The 25,991-nt window shown below is 35.8% G+C and overlaps 3 protein-coding genes across 4 annotated transcripts in view; all 3 read right to left on the bottom strand.

The window, feature by feature from the left end:
- Window positions 1-15,140, bottom strand: part of Dscam3 (Down syndrome cell adhesion molecule 3) — a 295,926-nt gene extending 280,786 nt beyond the window's left edge. Inside the window, exon 1 of the mRNA XM_012286811.2 lies at window positions 15,002-15,140. The gene's annotated coding sequence lies outside the window, so the exon portion shown is untranslated. The remainder of the gene's footprint in view (window positions 1-15,001) is intronic.
- Window positions 15,141-19,796: 4,656 nt separating this feature from the next.
- On the bottom strand, window positions 19,797-23,474 carry LOC100880118 (solute carrier family 12 member 8). Of its 2 annotated transcripts, XM_076530782.1 has the most exons (10): window positions 22,812-23,474; window positions 22,576-22,756; window positions 22,361-22,506; window positions 22,068-22,299; window positions 21,799-22,000; window positions 21,490-21,724; window positions 21,100-21,420; window positions 20,880-21,041; window positions 20,629-20,807; window positions 19,797-20,568 (listed from the first exon to the last, which is right to left on the bottom strand). In XM_076530782.1, the coding sequence occupies exons 1-10, from the start codon at window positions 23,007-23,009 to the stop codon at window positions 20,409-20,411; spliced, it is 2,016 nt and encodes a 671-aa protein (XP_076386897.1). In that variant the 5' UTR covers window positions 23,010-23,474; the 3' UTR covers window positions 19,797-20,408. The 2 variants fall into 2 exon arrangements, with proteins under 2 accessions (XP_076386897.1, XP_076386898.1); XM_076530783.1 differs by lacking the exons at window positions 22,068-22,299; window positions 22,361-22,506.
- A 145-nt stretch (window positions 23,475-23,619) lies between these two features.
- Spf30 (Splicing factor 30) lies at window positions 23,620-25,934 on the bottom strand. The gene is made up of 5 exons (XM_003703981.3): window positions 25,650-25,934; window positions 25,304-25,527; window positions 25,023-25,172; window positions 24,192-24,342; window positions 23,620-24,119 (listed from the first exon to the last, which is right to left on the bottom strand). Exons 1-5 carry the CDS (start codon window positions 25,686-25,688, stop codon window positions 23,976-23,978), a joined length of 708 nt encoding a protein of 235 aa, XP_003704029.1. The 5' UTR covers window positions 25,689-25,934; the 3' UTR covers window positions 23,620-23,975.
- Between the last annotated feature and the right edge of the window lie 57 nt (window positions 25,935-25,991).

The raw sequence follows: 25,991 nt of genomic DNA, 5'->3' as shown, positions 1-25,991 counted from the left end.
TTCAAAGAAGTCTCGACGAACCGATTAAAACGATAAATTCTATGAGTATGTCGAAAGGCTTCCGGTGAATATTCATAATTTGGATGGTCGTTTCGATGCAGAATTTATAAATAGCGATGTCATTTATAGCCGCAAATTAATGCCGGGAACTTTAATTAACGAACGTTCGACTCTCCAGATATAAATGCGCATTTCGAAGCACGCTGGAAATTGCGGTAATGAAAACATGCATCTTCGATGCTTTTCGAAATTCTTTCGTCGGATGGTACGATCGCGTAAAATTTATGTCCTCTTTTTATCGCGCGTTCGGCCGATGTAACGTGTATAAACGAGGTAAAAAAAGACGCGTCGTGCAATCTAAAAGATGGGACTTCGATGGCAATAACGAAACTCTTCAATCTCATTTCTAAAGTGCTGACTATGTAATCGATGTTTGAAAAAATTTAATGACGTCGACTGGGTTTAAAATTGTGCAACGCAGAGGGTAAAACATCAAGTAACAGTGGCGGCCATTTTGAAGTACGATGGCACTTTTACTATTGAAAGATCTTGCAAATTGTTATGGATACTTACGAGAATGTATTAGATATTTTGTTGCATTTATTTTGTGCAATTTCGAGTAGTTGATTTGTAGAAATTTAACGACGTCGACTTGGTTTAAAATTGTGCAACGCAGAGGGTCAAACGGCAAGTGACAGTGGCGGCCATTTTGAAGTACGATGGCACTTTTACTATTGAAAGATCTTGCAAATTGTTATGGATACTTACGAGAATGTATTAGATATTATATTGCATTTATTTTGTGCAATTTTGAGTAGTTGATTTGTAGAAATTTAACGACGTCGACTTGGATTAAAATTGTGCAACGCAGAGGGTAAAACGGCAAGTGACAATGGCGGCCATTTTGAAGTACAATAGCACTTTTAGTATTGAAAGATCTTACAAATTTTTGTGGATATTTTCCCAGCACCTTGCACAATCCCTAAAAGACCAGAAAAATCTCTTAGCACATCTTCACTTGCTTTGGACGATCGTATTGCCGTCCACACGAAAACAACAGCAGAAGACATCGTGACGGACACGTAACAAGCGTGTCGCACGCGAACCCGTTCGAAATCCCAGTTAATAACGCGACGAGAAGTGTATTATGGTAATAAAGACGAATGGGTCAATTAACCCCGTGTAGCCGGTTAATCCCCCTCCCCTGGCTGCGACATTTTATCGTGTCTCGTCGTTCTTCGCTTTTAACGATCGCGTAACGTTAATGCATCGATGAGCCATGTCGCCAAGGAGACGACACAATTTCGTCGGACATTTATAACTTGGCCGGAATAATTAATTCGTCGGCCCGGCGATGAATTAAACGCGATGGCACGCTATTATAAATCACAGAGGCGAAAGGGTTGGGGCGTCAAAGCCCGCTAAGACCTCGACGCGTTAATCGGTAATTCATACTTTCGCGTTAATTCGATCGGCGTTGCGATATCATTTCGGATCTATTTAATCGGCCAAACTCGATACGAACGCGTTTCTATCGATGCGTTAAGTGTTCAATGGACGCTCGTGTTTATGACAATCGCTTTTTACTCTGCCTCGTTACAACGATTTATTCTACCGTATCACGACCCATTTTAATTTCTTTTTATTCAATGTGCTTTTTGTTTCTTTACTGCTCTGATTGTCTTTCATTCACGATTATTCTTCAGCATTTTTTTAATTTTATATACTCATTTATAAATTGTTATAATTTTATTTATTTTCAGAATAGTATTGATACTACTAGTTCAGCTTTTATGTTACAGTAACTATTTATAAAATAATACCAGAACAGTTGGCTAATAATTGTACTCGGACAGCAACCACGATAATTTCACTACTTGACATTTTTCAAAAAATTTCATTTTCCCCAATAATTCCACAGTTCGAAATATTACCTTTAAATACAAACAAGTACGTATCGATGTCGAACAATAATTTGTCCTTCTCATTCCATTTGTGAAATACAAGCACCATTCGAGTTATAAAGAGGGAAACCAGGCCAGATTTTTGTCCGATACAAATATAACTATTAGCCTGCTTCAAAAATGGTATTATTTGTATTCGGCTCGATATCGTGTTTAATATATCGATTTGGCTTAATGCTCACATCGACGCGATCCCAGAACGTGCTACGTTTTAGCCGGATATGTCTTTCGTGACGTAATAACCGATAATACTACGCGTTGTGCGATAAATTTCATTGCGCGCGAAAACCGAGCTGAATATTGACCGATGCGACGTGTTCTGACACTCCGAAAATCATTATGAAAACTTACGGACACTGCGAATAATTGTTGCGTTCGTTGGTACAAAATATCGCTATTTTTATTTGTTTCCAATTCTATTTTTACTTATTTCACGTTTTATTTTTATTTGTTTCCTATTCAATTTTTATTTGTTTCCAATTCAATTTTTATTTGTTTTGCATTTGATTCTTATTTAATTTAAATTGAATTTTTATCTGCTTCGAATTTCGTACAAAATTAAAAGTTCGTACACACGAGCTTGAAACTTAACCTAACCTAAAAATGTCCACATGCGATCTTGAAACTTAACCTAACTTAAAAATGTCCACATACGATCTTGAAACTTAACCTAACCGAAAAATGTCCACATACAATCTTGAAACTTAACCTAACTTAAAAATGTCCACATGTGATCTTGAAACTTAACCTAACTTAAAAATGTCCACATACGATCTTGAAACTTAACCTAACTTAAAAATGTCCACATACGATCTTGAAACTTAACCTAACCGAAAAATGTCCACATACAATCTTTAAACTTAACCTAACCTAAAAATGTCCACATACAATCTTTTCGATAATAAAATATTCAAAAACAAAATAAATAAATTATAAATAAATTCAAAGCAGTAAAAGAATTTGTCAATGTACAAATTTGAAGTTGTTTAAATTCTAGATTCTATTTGGACTCCATCTTGAAACTTAACCTAACCTAAAGTTTATACATATGATCTTGAAACTTAACCTAACCTAAAATGTCCACATACGATCTTTTCGATAATAAAATATTCAGAAACAAAATAAATAAACTATAAATAAGTTCAAAGCAGTAAAAGAATTTGTCAATGTACAAATTTGAAGCTGTTTAAATTTTAGATTCTATTTGGACTCCATCTTGAAACTTAACCTAACCTAAAGTCTATACATACGATCTTGAAACTCAACCTAATCTAAAAATGTCCACATACGATCTTTTCGATAATAAAATATTCAAAAACAAAATAAATAAATTATAAATAAATTCAAAGCAATAAAAGAATTTGTGAATTTAAAAATTTGAAGCTGTTTAAAGTAAGAAGGTCCCACGTTGGTATCTTACAAATCCTTATTATTTAACGTCCACCATTTCGACGGTCAAAAAGCTGAACGATTAACATCGAAAGAGAAATTCCATGATCGCATTACAGTGAACTCAAACGAAGGTCCATTCGGAAGTGCTTGATTTTTAAAAGTTTCAATTGCCGGAGAATGAATCGAGAATGACGAGTTGAAAAGAAGCTGAAGCCACGCGATTTCGTTTGAAAGAAAATTCTGTTCCTTCAGAAGAGATCGAGAGAAATGTAATTTTCGAAAAACTTTGCCGCTGAGGAAAGGCAATATCTCATCGTACAATCGATACGATGCTGCATAATGAATTTTGTAATAATAATAACGAGGCAACGATTAATTGGACCAAATTAATACGAAGCGTTATTACGCGCATTGAAAATCATCTGAACACATATTTGGAGTCCATAATTTTGCTTATGCAAAGCAATCGACACCGTTTCATTCAATCGATAATTTCGAGTAATAAGTATATACTGCTCTCAATGTATGTACTTCGTGTACATAGCTATAACATAAACACGCTAAATTTAATTTCCGGATCGAGGATTTTCGTAACTTTAAATTAGCCCACTTTAGCTGTGAAATTTTTATTTACAAATTTACTGGGTTTTAGATTATGGAATGATTTATGTTACACTTGGAGTTAATCAAATTTTCAAATTGTGACATATGTAAATTTTCAAATTTTGTCATATGCAAATTTTCAAATTTTCAACTTTGGATAATAGATTTTAGAATTGTGGAATTGGGGAATGTGGGAATGTGGGAGTTGGGGAGTGTGGGAATTGGGGAGTGTGGGATTTGGGGAGTGTGGGAATTGGGGAGTGTGGGAATTGGGGAACGTGGGAATTGGGGAACGTGGGAATTAGGGAATGTGGGAATTGGAGAATGTGGGAATTGGAGAATGTGGGAATTGGGAAGTTGTGGAATTTGGGAATATGGGAATTGGGAAATGGGGGAATTGCGAATTGTGGAATTGGGGAATGTGGGAGTTGAGGAATGTGGGAATTGGGGAATGTAGGAACTGGGGAATGTGGGAGTTGGGGAGTGTGGGAATTGGGGAGTGTGGGAATTGGGGAACGTGGGAATTGGGGAATGTGGGAATTGGAGAATGTGGGAATTGGGAAATTGTGGAATTTGGGAATATGGGAATTGGAAAATGGGGGAATCGCGAATTGTGGAATTGGGGAATGTGGGAGTTGAGGAATGTGGGAATTGGGGAATGTAGGAATTAGGGAATGTGGGAATTGGGGAATGTGGGAGTTGAGGAATGTGGGAATTGGGGAATGTAGGAATTAGGGAATGTGGGAATTGGGGAATGTGGGAATTGGGGAGTGTGAGAATTGCGAATTGTGGAATTGGGGAATGTGGGAGTTGAGGAATGTGGGAATTGGGGAATGTAGGAATTAGGGAATGTGGGAATTGGGGAGTGTGGGAATTGGGGTACGTGAGAATTAGGGAATGTAGGAATTGGGGAATGTGGGAATTGGGAAGTTGTGGAATTTGGGAATATCGGAATTGGAAAATATGGGAATTGCGAATTGAGATTGCGAATTGGGAATCAGGAATTATTTGAAACTTTCTTAAACTCGATTCAATCTTTTTATTACTGTTAGTACTTATTCTTTTTAGTAGCATGTTTCTGTGATTATTTACAATCATGTTCTTACGATTATTTGTTCTTATTGCTGATTCTAAAAGTCCCACAAACGAAGAGAAATTAATACAAATAAAATTACGAAGATTTAAACGCCGAACAAAATTTTAATTAACTCAGAACGTCAATTTATTACCCCCGCCGTACATTTCGCCGTTTGAAAGTTCCACCAATATTTGTACTTTTTAATTTATCATCTTTGTTACCGTTTACTCGATTGCACCGTACCCATATTACACGTTAATTTTCCCCACGCAAATATAAACGCTGCATCGATTTCTATCCACTCCTTTTGCAGTTTGTTTCCCCATACACTTTTTTGCAGATTTTTTTCCCGGTGGATCCGCAATCCTGTTCGTCCAGCGATTGATCTCGTTTTACCTCGATAATGAGAAATCAACCCATTTATCCGGTTATTTACTCGTTTCGTGTAAACATTGTCTTATTTTTGTATAATTACCGGCGGATAATCAATCGCTCGGCGATTATACCCCCGTTGGGTCATAGGAAAATTTTCCATGAAAAACAAGCGATCGAAGTTTGCAAGCGACTTTGATCGGACGTGTATCGAGCTCGTAAAATCGTTCTATTCTCGCTTCGTTCGACGTTTAGCATTGTTCTGATTTTCCATTCGCCTCTTTATGGCACGTTTTATGCCGTGTTTTTACGACGCGTTTCGCTCGATCTTTCGTGCGATTAAATGCGAAAGCTGTTTTTTAAATTATTGAAAATTCGTTGACACTTTCGAGAGATTTATACAGTTGAAAACGGGGCGAAAGTTTAAGAAAAGTTCGAAATGCAAAGGGACTGGTCGAATTATTTGATATTTACGACGGAGTCTTTCTATATGGCCCTGCAGAAAAAATTGCGACAAGGACTACTTTAATAGAACTTGCAATTAAAACTTGAAGTTTGTCACAGAATGAAATTAGTAAATTTGAAAATTTTATATATTTAATTTTAGAAAATCATGTATATGTACTTCTAAAATTGTTGACATTTCAATATGTCTAATATTTAAGAATTTCAACATACTAATACATTTAAAGAATATGAAAATTTAAACACCTTTTAATTTGACAATTTGAAAATTTAAATATGTCCAACATTGCTAATGTAAAATTTAAATATATCTTAATCTGAGAATTTGAAAATTTGAACATGTCTAAAATCGAGAAAAATGAATTCTCAAAATGTTTCCTGCCATTTAATCGTTAGTGTACGCAAGAAAGTTCATATATTACATAAATTGTTTATGTAATTCCGTATAATAATATCACGTCAGCAGTTACGTAAATTATATCGTTATCCACGATGTTAATAAAGAAATATCCTAATTATATCAAAATAATTAATCTTGCGAGCAAACGTTTCTCCACCGCCACAGTAAAGAAGACCCTGCTTGGTCAGACGCAGTGGGAAACATTGTGCTTTGTCAGACGCAGTAGATTGTGCTTGGTCAGACTCATTATAATACGAGCAACGATACACGATTATTAACTTTCCGCAAACTTTTTTCTCTTTTTCATTCGTAATTGCACGGAGAGTTTCACGTGTTCGACATTTTTAATAGCTTGCGTCTATCTTCTTTTCTCTGCGTACAACGTACTGCGATCGAAAAACTTTGTTGCGGGGTTCGTCGACGTGATATTCCATTAAATTCAAGATCTCTATCATTGGTAACGATGTTTTGTTTTATAATCATTTTAATTATGGGGAAGGTGTACTGTAATTGCGATGTAATCGTTTTAATTGTAGTTACGGATGTATACTATTATTACTTAGCAATTATTCTAATTGTAAGTGACGATGTATGTTGTGATTGTTATAGACATTATTTGTTATTGTTGTATTATAGGTGTTAAAATGTAGTTTCATCTGCAAATAATAATTGATAATATTTCGGTTGAAAGCAATTGGACGCACTCATGACGCACTCGTGACGCAATTGTGACGCATTCGAGTTACAATCATGACGCACTCGTGATGCACTCAAATCGCACTCGTGACGCACTCGTGACGCATTCGAGTTGCAATCATGACGCACTCGTGACGCACTCGAGTCGCACTCGTGACGCAATTGTGACGCATTCAAGTCACAATCATGACGCACTCGAGTTGCAATCATGACGCACTCGTGACGCACTCGTGACGTACTTGAGTCGCAATCATGACGCATTCATGACGCAATTGTGACGCATTTAAGTCACAATCATGACGCACTCGATTTGCAATCATGACGCACTCGTGACGCACTCGTGACGCACTCGTGACGCACTCGTGACGTACTCGAGTCGCAATCATGACGCACTCGAGTCGCAATCATGACGCACTCGAGTCGCACTCATGACGCAATTGTGACGCATTCGAGTTGCAATCACGACGCACTCGAGTCGCATTCATGACGCAATTGTGACGCACTCGAGTCGCACTCATGACGCACACATGACGCACTTGAGTCACACTCATGACGCAATTGTGACGCATTCGAATCGCATTCATGACGCATTCATGACGCACTCATGACGCAATCGTGACGCATTCGGGACGCACTCGAGTTGCTCTTATGACACACTCATGACGCAATCACGACGCACTCGTGACGCACTTGAATCACATTCGTGACGCACACGTGACGCAATCACGACGCGTTCGTGACGCACTCGTGACGCAATCATGACGCACTAGTAACGCAGCTCAACAAAAGATTTCTCAACGGTGGTAAAAAATGTAGCCGATATAATAAATGTTTGCTTCAACATTATAGCTATGAATAATGTGTTTCAACTGATGCATCCAATAAATAATCGATAAAAAATAAAATATAGTGGAAAATTGAAAGAAACAGTATCGATTAGTTATCGACGGTCATCGCGAGCGATCGAAAGGGTTCGCAAGGGTAAGAGGAGATGCCGGCGATGTAACAAAAATACGAGGGGCGGTTCGTTGCACGAGAAAGGAAGCCCATTAGCGTTCGCGCGAAAGCGAAGTGCTCGTTCATTCATGGACTCGCCAGACATAGAGTTGTACTATCGTACTACTATCACTACTACAACTACCGCTATGATACGGCTACGTCACCACCACTTTTACGCCACTCCAACGCCACCGGAGAGGGCGTACCGGTGTGGGTTACATATTCCACCGCAAACCACCACCACCAACCACCACGATGCTGCACCCCCTGGTACCTACCACGTTCCTTGCGTTCTTACCGAAGGAGTTTCGAATACTCCTGTTGCCGACACCACGCCAACCCCTCCGCGATTTACTCTCATCGACTATTACCTTGACATTGAAACTAGCAGGAGTACAATGAATTCCCTGCAACGATTCGTTGATTTATCTTTGAGCTTGTACTTTTATGAGAGATGTGCTTTGGAAATTTATTTGGGTGGAAGGTGTAAGTTGTTGAGGTACTTTCAGAATCAGTTTTCAGGGTTGAGGTCTACGTGTGTTTCTTTGGTGTTCGTTTTTTACAACACATGTTTTGGAGACTTTGAGTTTTTTGGAGTCTCAGTTTTTTGAGAATTGAGTATTTCACAAGATCCCAATTTCCTAAAATACCAACTTCACAAGCTCCTAATTTCCCAAAATCCCAATTACAAGCTCCCAATTTCCCAAGATCCCAATTTTCCTAGCTCGCAATTTCCCAAAATCCCAATTTCACAAGCTCCCAATTTCTCAAGCTCCCAATTTCCCGAGATCCCAATTTCTCAATATCCCAATTTCCCAAGATGCCAATTTCCCAAGCTCCCAATTTCCCAAGCTCCCAATTTCTCAAGCTCCCAATTTCCCAAGCTCCCAATTTCCCAAGCTCTCAATTTCCCAAGCTCCCAATTTCCCAAGAACCCAATTTCCCAAGCTCCCAATTTCCCAAGCTCCCAATTTCCCAAGCTCCCAATTTCTCAAGCTCCCAATTTCCCAAGCTCCCAATTTCCCAAGCTCTCAATTTCCCAAGCTCCCAATTTCCCAAGAACCCAATTTCCCAAGCTCCCAATTTCCCAAGCTCCCAATTTCCCAAGCTCCCAATTTCCCAAGCTCCCAATTTCCCAAGATCCCAATTTACCAAGCTCCCAATTTCCCAAGCTCCCAATTTTCCAAGCTCCCAATTTCCCAAACTCCCAATTTCCCAAGCTCCCAATTTCCCAAACTTCCAATTTCCCAAGCACTCAATTTCCCAATATCCCAATTTCCCAAGCTCCCAATTTCCCAAGCTCCCAATTTCCCAAGCACTCAATTTCCCAATATCCCAATTTCCCAAGCTCCCAATTTCCCAAGAACCCAATTTCCTAAGATCCCAATTTCCCAAGCTCCCAATTTCCCAAGCTCTCAATTTCCCAAGCTCCCAAAACTCAAAAATCTACACACTCCATTTCCTAAAAGAGCAACCTCCACAATAAAGGTTTGAGTTTTACGACTCGAACGCGAGTACGTTCACGGTAATGTAACCGAAACATCAAGACCGTGTAATGATCGAGAGAATAAAATATCGCGCAGACGTAATTCTATTGTTCCCGTCGCTACATGAAGAGAAACAATTTTTCCTAAAGAAACAACCGAGAACATTAAACGTTGCAATCAGTCGTATGCGATATACGGAGGACCGGGAAAAATTCGAAATACCTTTTACGCTCGTACGCGACGGTTTACGATCATTTTATAGATGCTACGCCACGAATAAAGTTCTTACGACTCGAAATAAAAACAGCCCCTATGTGTATGTGTTTTTTTACGAGGAATTCCAAAAACCATTCTTCGCTGGCGCTGAAATATCTTGGAGATTATTGATCCTCCTATTCTCTAAAGGTGATCCACTAACATGTTTTAAAGGAACACGGTTTATTTTTTTGGTTTAAATTGAGGGGTGTTGTAATTTTCTTTGGGGAGTTTGGCGAAGTCGAGGGGTGATGGAGACTTTAGTTGAATTTGTTTGATTTGATGGCGTTATTGGAGGGAATAGAAATTTTGGAAGTTGGAATATCTCAAGGTAAGGATACCTGTAATGGGGGTAATTGAAGTTGGAGGTACGTGCAGCTGGAAATAGTCGAAACTGGGGACATTCGAACTTAGGAATATTACAAATTAGGGATACGCGAGTTGGAGATGACCAAAATTGGGGAAACCGAATTGGGGGATATCAGAAATTGGGGATGACCGAAATTGAGGATGATCAAAATTGGGGGAAACCGAAATGGGGAACAACGGAAATTGGGGATGACCAAAATTCGGAAGAACCAAAATTGAGGGTAACCAAAATTCGGAAGCACCAAAATTGGGGGTGACCAAAATTCGGAAGCACCAAAATTGGGGGTGACCAAAATTCGGGAGCACCAAAATTGGGAATAACGAAAATTCGGAAGAACCAAAATTCGGGAGCACCAAAATTGGGAATGACCAAAATTCGGAAGAACCAAAATTGAGGGTGACCAAATTCGGGAGCACCAAAATTGGTAATAACCAAAATTCGGAAGAACCAAAATTGAGGGTGACTAAAATTTGGGAGCTCCAAAATTAGGAATAACCAAAATTCGAGAGGACCAAAATTGGAGCTCCTCAAAATTGGGGCGACTCGTAATTGGAGGCAATAGAAATTGGAGATGCCCCAAATTAGGGGTCCCCGAAATTGGAAACATCCGAAACACCCAAATTTCGGGATACCCCGAATTAGGAACCCTCAAAATTCGATACACCCCAAATTAGGTATATTCCAAATTAAGGGTGTGCAAAATTGGGGATAATGAATACTCAGTGCTTCTCGAGCACCCGAATTTAAGGGTGTCCCAAATTAGAAATAGAAATCGAAGGTATCCAAAATTAGAAATATCCAAAAACTGAAATACTCCAAAGTAACAATCCCCAAAACTAGCACCCTTCTAACATACTACACCCAACAATCAACTGACATATTTAACGATATTATTACAATTCCAAATGTATTTTCCCTTTTGCCTTCCAGCAAGATACAATCGAAGTAAAATCGATAGGATCGCATAATAGTTATCGAACGACCCATATTTGTAATTCTCGGTAGGAATTTTTGTTCAGTTTTTTTAGTCCGCGTATCGCGACGATTCTCTCGAAAGTCTGTTAAATATCCTCTCGAGAAGAATCGGTCGGTCGAATTGAAAGGGAGCTCGAATTGAAAAGAAGCTGATCCCCGAATGGGGTGTGATTTCATTTTTTTTTCTCTCTCCCTAGCCTCTCTTTCTCTCGACCACCTTTTTTAACGACAGCTTCGAACGATTACCACGTACCGCGAATTTTCACGCGAGAGACAGCCCCTTGAAAACAGTTCAGTTGACCTATTTCCTTCGTTCCGAATGACAGATTGGAATCAAACCTTTCCGAGGGAGATTCTCCGCGAAAATACTCCTCGCTGACGTTACCGGATGAAGATTGATGCTGTGAAACGTTTGAGGATCTGCTCAAAAATCAATTCGATTCGACGTTCGGAAACTGTTGTTTACCGAACGCTGTGTAATCTTTTAACTCGGAGATTGCGACCCTCGAAAATTTCTTTATTTTATTTCATTTTTCAATGTTATTTAATGTCTGTTCTTGCAGGTTTTTCACGAACCAGACTCGTGAGGCGCTTACGGTTCGAATGCGACAAATCTTGATTCAATATTTAATGCATTTTAAGTTCAAGTGTAATCATAACTTATGCAGTCGAGGAGCTTTGAATACAAAATAGTCACGACATTTTGACTTTTTTTAATTACTTTATACTTTTAAAAGTATAAAAATTTAATACTATTGTAGTTAATAATTACTTTTGACTGAACGACTTGACAAACGGCAAGGGTTTAACTCTTGGTGAACAAAATGGAGTCTCAGGCGCGATTTTCTCGCTCTTTTCTGTTTAACGACTGTTCAGCCATTTTGTACACCCTAACCTTAAATTATGTACTCAGAATTTATTTTGAAACTATCATAATTTGATTCATATTAACCTCAGCATTTTAGAGCGTGTTTGATTAGTTTTTGAATAAAGAAGATACTTACAGTACATATAAATTATTAATATTTTGATAGTGAAGTTTCAAGCGAAAGCTTCGTAAGATTACCACACGATTAAAAGCACTGAACATAGTAACGCGTTACGGGAACATCAGGATTCAGGATATCGAGTCCTTGACCCTGAGGAGGCACTGAACTTCATAACTTCCTAACAACTTTCTCGAGCTTCCTCGTGCGATAAAAAGCGACTGGAATGTTTAATCGCGATGAATTTAATGTGCTCGTATAATGGAAATTCGCTTAATATTTCGGGGTGAGTGAATGCGAGTTGCAGAGTGCATTTGTATGCTGCTGTAAAAAATTGTCAACGTCAAAACTTGATAAGGTCGTTTTAATTATAACTGTATTATAAGTTACGTTTAATCATACTTTCTTTGAAAATATAGTAATGCAAATTATAATAATTTATATTGTTTGATGTTTTATTTCTTATATTTCGTATCAGACTTTGAATTATATATTTTATAAATGGATTAAATATTTCACTTCTATATTTTATAAATTATAATTACAATTATACAAATTGCTAAATTTATTAAAAGACTTATACTTTTTTATAATTCTTTAAAACAATCAGTTGAGATAAAATATCACTAATGTCCAGAAAGATTAGTAATTTGATAAGCGTCCATTAAACCCTCTTAAATCCTCATTAATCAATTCAGACTCTGCAGGAAATCTAACTCACTGCGTTAGACTCACAAACCTGATTCACGCCACCATATTCGATTATCACGAAAATTGTTAATACTTGAAACTGATCACGAAATTGTTAATATTTATGCACTGATCATAAAAGAAACCGAACTTTCGAATAAAACCAAAACTACAATCAAAAACATATCCCTTACCTCTCAATATATGAACAAAACTTGTTCACTTGAACGAAAATGTAAATATTATCGGTGTAACTTTTTGTCGAAACATACAAGTCACTTTGCACTGAACAAATTTCCACCACATTCGCAAATTTGAATAAACTATAATTGGCCTAAAAAATCAGTTCGTGAAAACTTGTTGCTGACAAATTAATTTACTCGTGAAAACTTGTTGAGAAATTAATTTATTCATGAGTAGCTACTCTATCATCGACATTATTTGACATAGCATATATGCACAGGGACTCGATATGTATCGATCATCCCTCCTTTGCACGCGACATTGAGCTTTTCAATTTCGTAAAATCATCTTGAACTTCCAATGAAGGTAAACATATCTGCTTACGGATAAAAGATTGTATATTACAAATTTTTGGGAAAGTAAAAATTGTTGACTAGAAATATTTTCGATGGACTCTTCATAAATTATGTTTGAAGATTCAATTATATTTATGGAGGGAATTTTATTCTTGGGTCAAAAAGAATGATTGAAAGATTAGAAGTATGTTGTAAAAAGGCAACAAGGTAAGTACAATTTTTAAATAGTATCATTGAGAAATTAACCCCTTGCAGGTGCAATTTGTTAGGTTAATCAGAACTATTCATATCTAAAAATATTAAAACAAATAACGAAATGTTATGTCAATTTTGTATTCAGAGATTCTTGACTTTGCAAGCTGTAATTGGACTCAAACTTCAGATTGAAATATACTCAACATTTGAATGAGGTTCGTCACATTTTAATTGTGAGTGCGTTACGTATCAGGATTGTCAAACAACAGCAACTCTCTGATACACCCTCTGTTACACTAGTGTGGCACGTTACACTTCAGATACAGGACAAATTAAAACCATATTCTCAACACTATTAGTTTAAACTTGGTACCAGTATCTGCATTACCAAAGATCCTCATATCAAAAATTTTCCTAAGATCTCAACTTTCAACAAATCAAAGTAATATTCTCAGCACTAATAGTTTGAACTTGGTATTAATTATTTGTATGATCAAGGATTCTCTCAAATGCAAAATTTTTTTACATCTCAACTTTCAACAAATCAAAGTCATATTCTCAGCACTATTGGTTTGAACTTGGTATTAATTATTTGTATGATCAAGCGTTCTCTCAAATGCAAAATTTTTTTAACATCTCAACTTTCAACAAATCAAAGTCATATTCTCAGCACTAATAGTTTGAACTTGGTGTTAATTATTTGTATGATCAAGGATTCTCTCAAATGCAAAATTTTTTTAACATCTCAACTTTCAACAAATCAAAGTCATATTCTCAGCACTATTGGTTTGAACTTGGTATTAATTATTTGTATGATCAAGCGTTCTCTCAAATGCAAAATTTTTTTAACATCTCAACTTTCAACAAATCAAAGTCATATTCTCAGCACTAATAGTTTGAACTTGGTGTTAATTATTTGTATGATCAAGGATTCTCTCAAATGCAAAATTTTTTTAACATCTCAACTTTCAACAAATCAAAGTCATATTCTCAGCACTATTGGTTTGAACTTGGTATTAATTATTTGTATAATCAAGGGTTCTCTCAAATGCAAAATTTTTTTACATCTCAACTTTCAACAAATCAAAGTCATATTCTCAGCACTAATAGTTTGAACTTGGTATTAATTATTTGTATAATCAAGGGTTCTCTCAAATGCAAAATTTTTTTAACATCTCAACTTTCAACAAATCAAAGTAATATTCTCAGCACTATTGGTTTGAACTTGGTACCAGTATCTGCATGACCAGAGATCCTCATACAAAAAATTTTCCTAACAGTTCAACTTTCCTTATTTGTCTTTACATTGAGGTAATTGATAAACTTGCAAAAGAAATGATAGCTCAAGGGTTTCTTTGAGACCGCACGCCGGTTTGCAGAACACGTGGCCCGCGTTTCTCAAAGGATTCACGTTACACTCGTGCGATCCTCGCGAGAATATAGTGGTGGTGGTCAGCGACGAATTTGAGAAACATCCGGTGGTAAAATCACGAAGGAAGTGGTGACACGAGAACTGTTAATGAAAAGAATCTCACCCCCGCAGCAGCCAAGCCTCGCAGCTTCCGCTGGAGCTCCGACCGTAAACACGCGTCGGTGGTTGATCGCGCACTGAAGTTTCCACGGTGGATCCGGCATCCAACTAGGAATCCCACCGAGGAACACGACCCCCTACCCTCGTCTCTCGCCCCACCACTTCTAACCCAGCGTCGAGGAACAACCCCCGTTTTTAACCCTCCCGCCACTCGAAACCGTCAGCGAACGTCACCCGGCGTACACCTCGCTCTGCGTCTACCACCCTCCCTCTTTCAACCTGACACCTAGCCACCTACTAGGGAGAACCAGCGGGACCGGATGAAGTAGCGTCTTCTTATCTCGAGAGGGACGGAGGGATGCCGATCGCTTCTGCGACCGTGGTTCGTATAATGTTTCTGCTTATTTTTAATGCTTATGATATTATGCTATTTTAACAAGTTTGATTTGTGAGGCACTTGAACTGTGACAAATTTGACTGAAATTTTTAATATACATATGTGTGATCGTGGGTCGTACATTGCTTCTGCTTATTTAACCCCTTACACTATTTTGACAAGTCTGATTTGTGACGCGCTCGAACTGTGACAAATTTTACTGGAATTTTTAATATACATATGTACGAGCATGGTTTGTACGTTATTTCTGCTTATTTTAACCCCTTACACTATTTTCAAGAGTCGTAACGCACTCAAGCTACTTGAAATTTTACTAGAATTTTTAATACATATAATACTTTAATCTGGTGTTCAAGTCCAGTTATAATTTGCATAATCAACGATTGTATAATACCAGATTGACATAACATTAAAACTTTCTTAGTCTGTTTTAATATTGTAGGTATGACTAGCTCCTGACTGATGCACTTTGCAAATAAATCATAGGGTGAAGGGTTAAACATCCTTGTACGATGCTTAGAAGTACCGTGGATTACTGTGTGGGAATCATTATGAAATTGCTTTTCATGAATTGTTGTAAAATCAGTGTCTATCAAAATTGTTGTAGGAACAAGGTTTATGAATTATTTTATGGATGTTTATGAATTATTGTAGACTCAATGTCTGTAGATTAATGTAGAATCAATAGCTATGAATTATTGTAGAATCGATCTATGACTTAGTGTAGAACCAACGTCTGTGAATTGTGATAGAATCAATGCTTATGAATTATTATACAAACAATGTCTGTGAACTGTGGTACAATCAATGTCTGTGAATTATTATAGAATCTGTGTCTGCGAAGTGGGGTACAATCAATGTATATGGATTATTGTATAATAATGTGTTATGTGTGCTTGTAGAATAATATGTTATATATGATTGCAGAGTAATAACGTGCATATGTGATTGTAGACTAATATGTATTCCACAATTCCTACATTTCCAAATTCCATAACTTCCCAATTCCCACGTTCCTCAATTTCCATATTCCTTAATTCCCACGTTCCCTAATTCTCACATTCCCCAATTCCCACATTCCTCAACTCCCACATTCCCCAATTCCACAATAGCCAATTCCCACATTTCCCAATTCCCATATTCTCAAATTCCACAACTTCCCAATTCCCACATTCCCCAATTCCTACATTCCCCAATTCCCACATTCTCCAATTCCCACACTCCCAAACTCCCACATTCCCCAATTTCTACATTCCCCAATTCCCACTTTCCCCAATTCCCACATTCCCCAATTCCCACATATCCCAATTCCCACATATCCCAATTCCCACATATCCCAATTCCCACAATTCCCAAATTCCACAATTTCCTAATTCCCACATTCTCCAATTCCCACATTCTCCAATTCCCACATTCCCCAATTCCCACATTCCCCAATTCCCACACTCCCCAGTTCCTACATTCCCCAATTCCCACTTTCCCCAATTCCCACATTCCCCAATTCCCACATATCCCAATTCCCACATATCCCAATTCCCACAATTCCCAATTCCCACAATTCCCAGTTCCCACATTCCTCAATTCCCACATTCCTCAATTCCAAAATCGTCGAATGGTAAGAATTAAAATCCCCAAAAGTGTAATAACTACAAAATATCAAAATTCCAAAATCCCAAAATTTCGAAATCACCAAGTTCTAATTAACCCCCTAAAAGTATAATAACTATAAAGTAGTAAAATTCCAAAATTCCAAAATACCAAAGCTGCGAAATCCCCAAATCCTAATTAACCCCCAAAGTACAATAACTACAAAGCATCAAAATTCCAAAATACCAAAATTCCCAAGAACGCGAAATTCCCGTAGTTAAGTACCCTAGTCAGGCATTATAAGATTCCTTAATGCACAAAGATCGACAACCATGCAGTATTCTCAAGGATTACGTTCGTTGCCTCTCGATTCGACTCACCCCCCGCTACTTCCATACCATTACTCCGGTATCGCGTGTTTTTATTCGATTACGTCGATCCTCTACTTATCCCTGGAATCCAATATAAGGATTTTTCGTTCGATCAGCTCGCGTGCAATCTTTAACAACAGTCGAACAAGATGTAAAGAAGATGAGCAAACAAGATACACCCTCGGGGACCGACGACGTCATCCCTTAATTCGATTCTGAAATGGTGACCTACACTTCGATTCCAAAATTTCATTCGACGAATTAAGTCTAATTTAATGTTGGAACTTTTGCGACTGGTTTTGTCACGTTTAATGTTACTGTAGGCAAGTTTTAATGTAACTACGGGCGTCTAAACAAATTACATGACGCTGTAATTTGACTTTAAATTGCAGTTTCGGATACAGATGGAATAAGAGGAATTTTGTGGAAGAGGATTAAGAATTGTATGAGAGGATTGAGAAGCGTAAAATATTTATTATTTATGAAGGAGCACAGAAAATATATATTTTACTATGTATAATATGAATGAATATAAAAAGTATACATTTTATTGCAGAATAAAAAGGAATATAATATAATATTATATTTTAAAAAATGTATAAAATATATAAAATATACATTAAGTATACAATATTAAATATATGAATATAAATATATAGTATTAAATGTGTACAGGATATATTAAAAATATATAATATAATGTTTGTTATAATAAATATATTATATAATATAATATCTTTTATATATTAAAAAATGTACAAAATATATAAAAAATACATTAAGTACACAATATTAAATATATGAATATAAATATATTATATTAAATGTATACAGAATATATTAAAAATATATAATACATTGTTTGTTATAATAAATATATTATATAATATAATATCTTTTATATATTAAAAAATGTACAAAATATATAAAATATACATTAAGTACACAATATTAAATATATGAATATAAATATATAGTATTAAATGTGTACAGAATTTATTAAAAATATATAATATTGTGTTTGTTATAATATATATGTTACATAATATATAAGAGTAAAAATGGTTACACAAGAGTTAAAAAATAGTGCATGTAGAAATAAGGATCGAAATGATCAGAAATACGTGTTAATATGCCGCAGCTAATTATCTAGCATTCTGACGCTATGGAGGATTTTAACGCAACCACCTAAGAGGCTGGTACACAGTAGAAGGTTAACCATCGTGGCCAACCACGAGATCACCGCGAACCTCGAGGCTTCCGAAGCTCTCCGGATTCAACCTCGCACTATACTCGCTGAATCCAGTACGATTAGGAACTGGTATGCGCCCCACGCACACGAAACATTATCGACATACATACTGGATCCATTAAGATACCATAAAACTTGTTTACGACTTCGATTATTCGGTTCTTAATTGGTTAACATTGGGGTAATTGTGTAATAGGGTTGTAAAGAGCTAAATAATTAGCGACGTGAATGTATGTGGTAATATGTGAAAACTGTAGTGGAAATGAGGGGGTGTAGTAGGATAGTATGACGTGCTGGTAATTCAAAATTTTAAATTTTGGAATTTTATAATTTTCAAATTTGCAAGCTTTAAATTTTTATATTCTGGAAATCCCAACTTTCCAAATTTCCATATTCCTCAATTCCCACATTTTACAATTTCACAACTTCACAATTCCCACATTCCCCAATTTCACAACTTCCCAATTCCCACATTCCCCAATTTCAAAATTTCCCAATTCCCACATTTCCCAATTCCCACATTTCCCAATTTCACAACTTCCCAATTCCCACATTCCCCAATTTTACAATTTCCCAATTCCCACATTTCCCAATTTCACAACTTCCCAATTCCCACATTCCCCAATTCCACAACTTTTCCATTCCCATATTCACCAATTCCCACATTCCACAATTCCCATATTCACCAACTCCTACATTCCCCAATTTCACAATTTCCCAATTCCCACATTTCCCAATTTCACAACTTCCAAATTCCCACATTCCCCAATTTCACAACTTCCCAATTCCTACATTCCCTAATTCCACAACTTCCCAATTCCCACATTCCCCAATTCCACAACTTTCCCATTCACATATTCACTAACTCCCACATTCCCCAATTCCCATATTCACCAACTCCTACATTCCCCAATTCCCAAATTTCCAAATTCATAAGTCTCCAAGTTTCAACTTTCAAATAAGAATCTTTGAGGACTACGTACCTCAGCCTCGCCTCAAACTGGAAATCAATGCCACCTAAGCTCATTTATGAATTTATGAATTTCTATTTAGAATCTATTCTATAATCACCTTATAAAATTATTCAGTTGATTGGAATGTTGCCTCAGAAATTTTAAATAATTTTTAAACTTACCTCTGTTCCATTATGTCCAGTTAAATTAAAAGGTCCAATAAAATTGATACACATATATTATCTATTAATCTGTATGTATATTTTATTAGTAACTCGTCTCTGCAATGACATTTACAAAAATGTAACATATACTATAAATAACTATTACTACTTATGTACAGAGTATTTTGTCATAAATGATATGATATCGAATTGGTATGATATCCAGCATTTTTGATACCCTCATGCAATCATTTGCAATGAATCCTAACTACAAATTATAAGTTATAAAGAATAAATAATCTTATATTACAATACACGGTAATTAAAATAATTCACTGATTATATATGGACCCTCGGTTGTTAGAAACGCTTCTGGCAGTACATATTTCTACAGCATTTAATGCATATCGAGTAAATTGTTATAAAAAGTTGTGGTAAAACTATGTAAATGCTTAGCATATCTCTTTTTGATTATTAGTAATCTTAAGGCTACCGGGTTCCACTGTATCAAAAAAAATTCCTTGTGCCTAAGATATGAGATATTTTTGATTAGACTAGCTTTGTGCGGTCGTTAGCGTTCAAAATTACAACGCTTCATTCTTACATTACTTTCAGATAATTTATTTTTATAAAATACTCTGCAACTTTGTCGAATTCGATATTTCGCCTAGTTAGTCTACAACATTTTCAATCAACGTTAACGTATTCCCCTGTAACCGTAGCTGTTTGATGATATCTTCGTCTGCCAGCGAAATCTTCGTTTTCTTCGTTCAACTGAGCCGAAGATGTTTCAACACCTGGATGCACAGGTGCAACAACAATTTGTTCGTAATCGTACATTTTTCTCCTGTAATTAAGAAACAAATAAAACTAGTTCTATCAAGAAGAAATATTGCAAAATAATTACCCCATTAGTCTTAGCAAAGATATTTTCAACCATTTGAAGAATTTAAATTCTGATGATACTCCTGGTATCACGGCAGGGTTAGCATGACCTACGTAACTCCAAACTAGAAAAACGACGACAATGTTGGCTATGGCGTAACCCCAATGGACGAGAAACATGATAAGCAATTTTATGAGGCACTGAAAAGTAAAATATTAGCACGTGCTCCCATAATTGACTTCACGAGTAATATAATTGAGTACAACACTTACTCCTAGCAAGGAGAGCCATCTGTTACATAAAGGACTGTACCAATTCCCCAATTTATTATGGATATGAATTTTCTTTTCCGAATTTTCCACAGTGCTGCCATTTTCATCGACACTCGGAGAAGAATCTATGTAGACGTTATTTTCAGAAAGACTAGGATTTCTCTAAAAACGATAGGAACCATTAACTCCTTATCTTTATACAATGATCAACTGTACTTACAACAAGATTTTTGTGTCTTATTCTTTCAGGGAATAAATTGTCCAAATCATTGTCTGTGTCTGTTATCGAATTATTTCTGCTTGCGGAACCGTAGTTGCGATCGAATGTTGGTGACTGTGTACGAAATCGTTGTTCCCGGTTCAATTGTATGTCGAACGTTTGCGCAAGAGCAAAATATGCATAGTCCAAGCATGCATATGTTAAAAGAAAGGGCATTGTAACGATTGGCGCGAGAGTATTAATTTGGCCAGTAATGATAAAAGTCAATGTAACGACAGCAACAACTAACATAGCGTATATCGGCACTTTGTTTGGTCCTTTCTGAAAAGTATATTTTGTTATTTTATTATATTATTAAATTTAAGGATATAGTAATTGTATTACTCTTACCCCTCTTTGTAAACAGCTCATTCCTGGTATAACATTTTGACTAGCAATAGACTGAAGAACTCTAGGAGTACCGTACATCGCACCTAAACAACTACTAAATGATGATACATAAAGGCCTGCTAATAATAGTACCGAAATCGCTGATACTGTTGATGCTATCATGAAATTCGTGAGAAGCGCATTTCGAGTGCAAGTCGCTGCGAGAAACATTGAGAAACATAGATACAATAAAGTTCTGAAATCAAATTAAAATCAGGTGTAACTTCTCGATAATATGAGGTATCAAAATATTTTAGTTATGATTTTTACCCGGTCCCTACTGCTGCTAATGTACCATTAGGTATATCTGTGGATGGATGTCTTAAATCTCCGCTCATATTGATACCAGCTAACACACCAGTTACTGTGGGAAAGAATACACCAAACACTGTGAACCAACTGTATCCATCTTGATATGCAGGGAAAGTATTATTTTTTAAATTTCCTGACAGCCAACCCTCAAAACCAGCCTCTAAAAATATTCATAGAATTATTTATTTCTGTTAATAGTAGTAACTGTGTTGGAAGCTGCAGCTTACCAATATTCACATGAGTAAAGCTTCCAACCATAAAATCTACACCAGCTAATAACAAAATTAGCAAAAGAATGAATTGCAGCTTTATCACCCATTTGACACCAGCAACATTTATAATAGACAACAAGATAACTGCAGCACAAGCAAAACCACGTTCTGCCCATGCAGATTCTAAACCTACAAGACCAGCCATAGATTCTCCAAAACCTAAAACATTTAGAGCACAGCCCACCGCCTACAAATAATTTTAATGTAATACTGTAGGTACAGAGTTAGGAGTATAGGAGTTCTTGTACCTGCCCAAAACAATATAGCAATCCAATAGAACCCCCAAATCTTGATCCTAACACGTGTGATAGTAAAAAATAAACCCCTCCACTTTCAACTCTACATCTTTCGCATATTCCCACAGCAGATAATACAGTTACCAATGCAATGCACACTAAAACAATTAAAGAAATTGGTTCTGAAGTTCTCAAAATTGTTATTACTAACAAACAATCATTATTACCTGTACAAAAGATTATTAATATTGCATTAAGAACACCAGCTTGACCTACTATCCATCCTGATCTTAAAAATACAATGACTCCAAAAATATTAATAAGACAAGATGTAAAAACTCCATCCCATGTTCCAAACAATATAGGTTGTGAAATGAAGAAATTTGATTTCCACCATGGATCCGAACTCTGAAAGATATGAATTTAAAGAAAACTCATGAGCATTGCTATTGTAATTACTTACATATTCTTGAGCAAAAAGTTCATTTGCTCCAGTTTCATACATTTCAGGTGCAAGTTCTTGGTATTCTCTATTATTCCTTCGTGTTTCATCATTTCTCTGTGTTTCTACGTTATTATGTAAACCATATCTGGACCAATCTATGTCCCTGTTACTTGCAGCATCCCCATTTGATAATTGATTCCTTTCGTTTGACTCCATTTCTCTTTTTATGCAAATGCAATATTTTGTACAATAATTATCTATTTGTAAAGTTGTACAAGTTGTAAATAGTAAATTGGTAGGCACATGAAACACCTTCTATGTATTTCCATTTTTACATCATTTATAAAAGTACAAAGTACTGTTTACTAGGTATAGTTAACGTAGAATAAGCATTAGATTATTTTAGTATCACGGCATAAAAAAAACGTCAGATTCATTGGACGTACATGTTTATTAAAAATCTCATTAAAATAGGTTAGAAAACGGTTCCGATACTTATGCGAAACGATAATGATTTGATAAATCCATTTTTCTGAGATTATCAAACACTTATATTCCCGTTATCCTCTTAAATATATCACCGACTGGTGACGTGTTGTACAACGATAGAACGACCATTTCGAATCCTTCTTAACGGTATCATATATAGTTCGGGCAGCGTAGGAGTTGATTACTTCATCTCTACATACATTGTAGATACATATAACTATACCGTTATCTATTCATCTTGTCTTTATAGAACAATGTTACGTTTTCATAATAGAATGTATAATGTATGTATTCAATGAACGTTTGATCATAGTATCGAATAAAAAATACATAAATATAATCCGGATTTAAAATATACATTTATTCATGTCCATTACAGATTATAAACAAATCATATCCACATAAATGTATTAATCTAGAAATACATTCACTCACAACGTTCATTCGCTTCAGAAAGGTAGAAAATCCAAGTAACTTCAGGATTTATTTGAGGTCATTGTTCGTTTATAATATAATGTCTACGCGCAATCTAAAAGTAACCGCCAAACACTCCTCATTCATGTGCTCAAGTAAACATTTTCACAACACAAAACATACGTTTTCAGTTCTTTAAAGAACTGATTTCGGCATAATAATATTAATAATTGATAGTTCTATGTCACGAAGTATTAAATTGTATATTTACAATAACATTCATGCTCCTCTCCTCCATTTTTCACCGTTGCTAAATTTGGTCATTTCTCGACCGCTTACACCACATGTTCCTATTCCAACTCGACCATTTACGTTTTCTGGTGTTGCGAATATACTCTTCTTAATTACACCTTTCTTTGAAGACTGCATCACAAAAAAATTTGCATGTGAATAACTAAAAAATATATTGATTTGAAAACTGTGTTTTAATAATACCTTATTAGTAAATGCTAGCCACTTATTTTTCTCCATTTCGCGTTCCTCTTCGAGCTCCTTAAATCTTTGAAGTTTTCTCTGTTTCTTTTTCTTAAGGTATTCTCTTTGTTTATTAGGATCAGAACCTGCTACTGCAGCAGCTTGCATTTTTCTGTAAAGCAATAGATCTATCATTTCTGAAAGTAACTAGTGAAAATAAATCTTCATTGAGACATTAAATTTCCATTGTTATGTTACTGCTAAAAATGAGATTGTATAAATTATTGTAAAATGTATGCATCAGATATACGACTTCCACTAAATTTAATATTTCACATCTGTAATAAAAAAATCAAAATAATATTATTTTACCTAGGAACTTGTTAACTTGAATGAACACAAGTTAAGGTTAAAAATTTCACTATGTTAAATAAATTTTACTATATTAATTGTATTAAAAATGTTATTATGATATTTAAATTTACACTTAATCTAATGCATTATTTATAATTATGTACAATGGTACAGATAGATAAAAATGATATTTCAACAAAAATCTAATATTTCTTGTTACCTTTTCCTGAGTTCCGGCGATGTACACGATCAGTTCAACACCAAGAGACAAATGAACAAATGAATTTCAGATCGAAGCACACCAAACAGTGGAGTGATTATCGTAGCCAATTGGGAATAAAGGAATAAGGAGAAAAATGAACGATTAGTAATCATTGTATTCATAAAACTTAACCCGCAATGTTCCTCGAGAACTGATATGTACTCAAAATTGCAGGGGGGATTATGTTAATATTAGCTGCTAATAAATAAAATTAATGAATCTTTGTTCAAACTTACTTTGACTTTTGATCTGCCCAGTCTGATGCTGGCCTTTTGGCTACTGATTTTAACTGACTAAGCATTGTGACATCAGTGTTTTTATATTCATTAAAAGTTACATTAACCACTCCATCCTCGCTTATTGCATCTATTGTTGCCTCGTAATATCTAAGAAAAATTGAGTTATAGTAATGGAACATATGTGTTTCCTATGACAGCTTCAATTAACCAATTAACATTAGACAGCTGATTCTCATTTTTTATTAGAGTACAGCAATGTAGAAATTGCAATTACTTACTTGCCATCTTCGCTCCAAGGTGCCATGCACTGATCGCCAATCTTCCATTTATTAGCCAGAACTGCAAGTAAAATAGGATCTTTAGCATCCATGCCATTGGCTTGCCTTTTTTCCTGTTGTTGTGATTTAATTAAATCATGTGTCAGCTCTATTACTTCCTCGAGATCGATTTTCAATTTTAAGAGTTCTTCATTAGAAGGATCCGTTGTAAGAGCTGCCTCCACCTAAAACAATAATATACAAATTTCGTTTAACACTGTTACATCGTAAACAACGAAAGATTCACCAAAAATGGACTCGCCATTTCAACATTTGAGTTAGGTTAAGCAATAAACAAGTTCTTTACCTGTTGTAGCTGTAATTTATAATTCTGTAAATCGTCCATGATGAAATCTAAGTTTGCAGCTAATTAATAAAGCTGAAAATATGATCCAACAGCCCTTTTTTCTCCTACAAATTACTGTCACAAAAGCAAGCAAAAATGAACACTGCCGAACACCCTATCCTCTATACGTATACTGTGTATACGAATATGATAAACGCAAAACAATTTGAGATGGCACTATCACTTGTAAAGTGCATAGCCACAGATGCAATGTGAGATAGAGCAATCATCTTATGTGAATTTGTGTTACATGATCTGAAATACCGACTATTGTATCAAATATGTTTCACCATTTGATGTTGA

This window comes from Megachile rotundata, chromosome 4 (assembly GCF_050947335.1).
Source record: "Megachile rotundata isolate GNS110a chromosome 4, iyMegRotu1, whole genome shotgun sequence".
Lineage (NCBI taxonomy): Eukaryota > Metazoa > Arthropoda > Insecta > Hymenoptera > Megachilidae > Megachile > Megachile rotundata.
Note: the sequence above shows the minus strand (reverse complement) of the source record. Positions and strands in the feature narration are given on the sequence as shown.

Bases quoted from the DNA above. Each gene is read 5' to 3' on its own strand.
- LOC100880118 (XM_076530782.1), bottom strand. From the start codon at position 23,009: ATGGAGTCAAACGAAAGGAATCAATTATCAAATGGGGATGCTGCAAGT. The intron at 21,042-21,099 runs GTAAGTACAGTT...TATCGTTTTTAG, and splicing joins TAAGACACAAAAATCTTGTT to AGAAATCCTAGTCTTTCTGA. The intron at 20,808-20,879 runs GTAAGTGTTGTA...TTTACTTTTCAG, and splicing joins GATGGCTCTCCTTGCTAGGA to TGCCTCATAAAATTGCTTAT.
- Spf30 (XM_003703981.3), bottom strand. From the start codon at position 25,688: ATGGACGATTTACAGAATTATAAATTACAGCTACAACAG. The intron at 25,173-25,303 runs GTAAGTAATTGC...AATTTTTCTTAG, and splicing joins CCTTGGAGCGAAGATGGCAA to ATATTACGAGGCAACAATAG. The intron at 24,343-25,022 runs GTAAGTTTGAAC...ATTGCTTTACAG, and splicing joins TGGGCAGATCAAAAGTCAAA to AAAAATGCAAGCTGCTGCAG.